At 40.1% G+C, this 2,494-nt stretch overlaps 1 protein-coding gene across 1 annotated transcript in view; it reads left to right on the forward strand.

Moving 5' to 3' along the window:
• Positions 1-2,494, forward strand: part of myo15ab (myosin XVAb) — a 43,942-nt gene that overhangs the window by 15,629 nt on the left and 25,819 nt on the right. The window contains 4 exon segments of the mRNA XM_035660100.1: positions 1-118; positions 230-325; positions 1,287-1,418; positions 2,277-2,402. The exon segment at positions 1-118 is cut by the window's left edge and continues 5 nt beyond it. Coding sequence (XP_035515993.1) covers positions 1-118; positions 230-325; positions 1,287-1,418; positions 2,277-2,402 — 472 coding nt within the window.

Raw genomic sequence — 2,494 nt, forward strand, 5'->3', positions numbered from 1 at the left:
CGTTGCCAAGATCCTGTACTCGCTGCTGTTTAGTTGGCTGACAGAGCGCATCAACGGACGGGTCTACCCTCGCAACGAAGCTCTCTCCATCTCCATATTGGACATATATGGATTTGAGGTCAAGCTAAAGAGTGATCTCGCTCAATAACGTTACAGCGGTAATGCGTTTGAGATGACCTGTGTTTACTAACTCCCTCACTCCCCAATGTCTCCTCTCTTTACCCTCCAGGAGCTACAGGTGAACAGTTTTGAGCAGCTGTGCATCAACTACGCCAACGAAACTTTGCAGTTCTTCTTTAACAGGGTCATCTTCCAGGAGGAGCAGGTCAGGGAATCTAAAAGCTGATATTTCCATAAACATATTTGTATTTTCCCTGTGAGGATGGATTTGCATGTCAGAAGACGTCTAGACTTTTAGATTAAAACCATCTTAAATATGGAAAAGTCAAGGTATGAAAGAAAAGGCACAGACAGAAGACAATAAGGTATAATTATGAGACAGGTCTTAGCTGCACATTGAAATATAGTGTGTTCAGTGTGCATAATTGTTGCATGTAGTGAAGCAGCATGTAGTGAAGCAGCATGTAGTGAAGCATCTTCACATTCATTCTTATTTTATTGAAAGTCTGACCAACATTTGCCTCTATAATAACAAATAGGTGGGTTTCCACAAATGGACTATACACTCCACTGCGTTGTTGGCCTAAACAAAACAGGTCAGGACCAGTGTATCATAGCTTGTCCAAAACAAGGTTGAGGTTAGAGGAGATGATTAATGACCTGTTGCATGTACAGTAAACGCAGATTTGCAGTATTATAGTGCCTTTAAACGTGCTGTCAGATTTTGTGTAAAACTTAATTTCTTGTATGTTTGTACAGTTAAAATACTGATTGAAATCCAGTTAAATGTAACCTTTAATAACACTTCTCAACCAAATTGAGCATCACTTTAACCAAAATGTCTAAATCTTTTAACCTGCAAAACACATGTGTGTCTGGAGCCTTAAATCTGAGAGATCTGAATCCAACATCACATTTATTTCTAGTGAAGAGCCAAGAAAAGACTCACTAGTGCTAAAAAGTCTTAATGTAAGGATAAACAGCCTTGTTTGTAACCTGTAACCTTGCTATACATTTCATATAAGCTTCCATAAACCAACATGGTCATTAAATATCACAGACTATTGTGAACACAGCAATTGCCAACTGAAGTGAAAACTGGAAACATTGGAGATAGAAAAGTTTTATATGCAGCAGCCTGATGAACTTTTGTATTGTGTGTGTAGGAGGAGTACATGCGGGAGCAGATACAGTGGCAGCAGCAGCCCTTCAGCCACAACCAGGCCTGCCTTGACCTCATCGCCGCTAAGCCTCATGGGATACTGCGCATATTGGACGACCAATGCGGTTTTCCTCAGGTACATTCGCACCTGTTGAACTAAACTCTTCAGTGCCAAAGTTATGGGAAGTCACTTAAATGTAATAATATACACAGATAGCCGTAGGAAGCAGGAGGACACATCCCCGCCTCCAAGTGCCTGAACTATACAACATATATGTGCAATGCCTGTTCAGTTGAAGACGATTTTCTTTTGGCTGGAATCACGTCAGGGTGCAGTGATTTACATGTTGCATGACGGCCGCACCCCATATCACAATATGTTCCCGTGGCTACGGATGGGAGGGAACTGGAAAGTACGACTGATTAATATAAATTGTACTTAATTATAACAAAGGGCATAAATAATTCATTAATCCATCAAAGTCTGTGTTAGATTGGTTTAGAAGGAACCTTTTGAAATCTTAAATTATGTAGGTGTGTTATGAAAAGCAACAGCTGACAGTAACTCATGATTCAAATATTTCATATCTCAGTTTTTTTTTTAAAGAAATTGAGTTTAAAAAAAAAAACCCACATCTCACTTATTGGATTTCTCATAAACCAGGAGACTGAAGGGTATAATAGCCAGTTCCGATCAATACAAAACTATCCCACATGCTCACTTAATTGCCTACCTGCTGTTATCATTATTCCTGGGGCTCCTAATATAAGAAGCTGACTGAACTCGTATTGAGATAAACGTATTATGAAGTGTCACCGATGCTGAGAGTGAAATGAAAGTAAATGACTGAGGCAATCTGCTCAACACACACAGGCAACGTGTATGTGTGTATGTATGTGTGTGTGTCTATGTGTGTGTGTGTGTGTGTGTGAGCGCTGTAGAGATTTAGTTTCCAAGGCTCACCAACCATTAACCATCTCTGATCATCACTAGGCAACAGACCACACCTTCCTTCAGAAGTGCCACTATCACCATGGAAACGACCCGCTATATGCCAGGCCGAAGATGCCACTGCCAGAGTTCACCTTGAAACACTACGCTGGGAAGGTCACGTACCAGGTACAGTTCTTTCTTTCTTTCTTTCTTTCTTTCTTTCTTTCTTTCTTTCTTTCTTTCTTTCTTTCTTTTCTTTTATTATTAATTATTCTTTG

This window comes from Morone saxatilis, unplaced genomic scaffold, assembly GCF_004916995.1.
Source record: "Morone saxatilis isolate NCDOM2014 unplaced genomic scaffold, NCSU_SB_2.0 Contig17, whole genome shotgun sequence".
Lineage (NCBI taxonomy): Eukaryota > Metazoa > Chordata > Actinopteri > Moronidae > Morone > Morone saxatilis.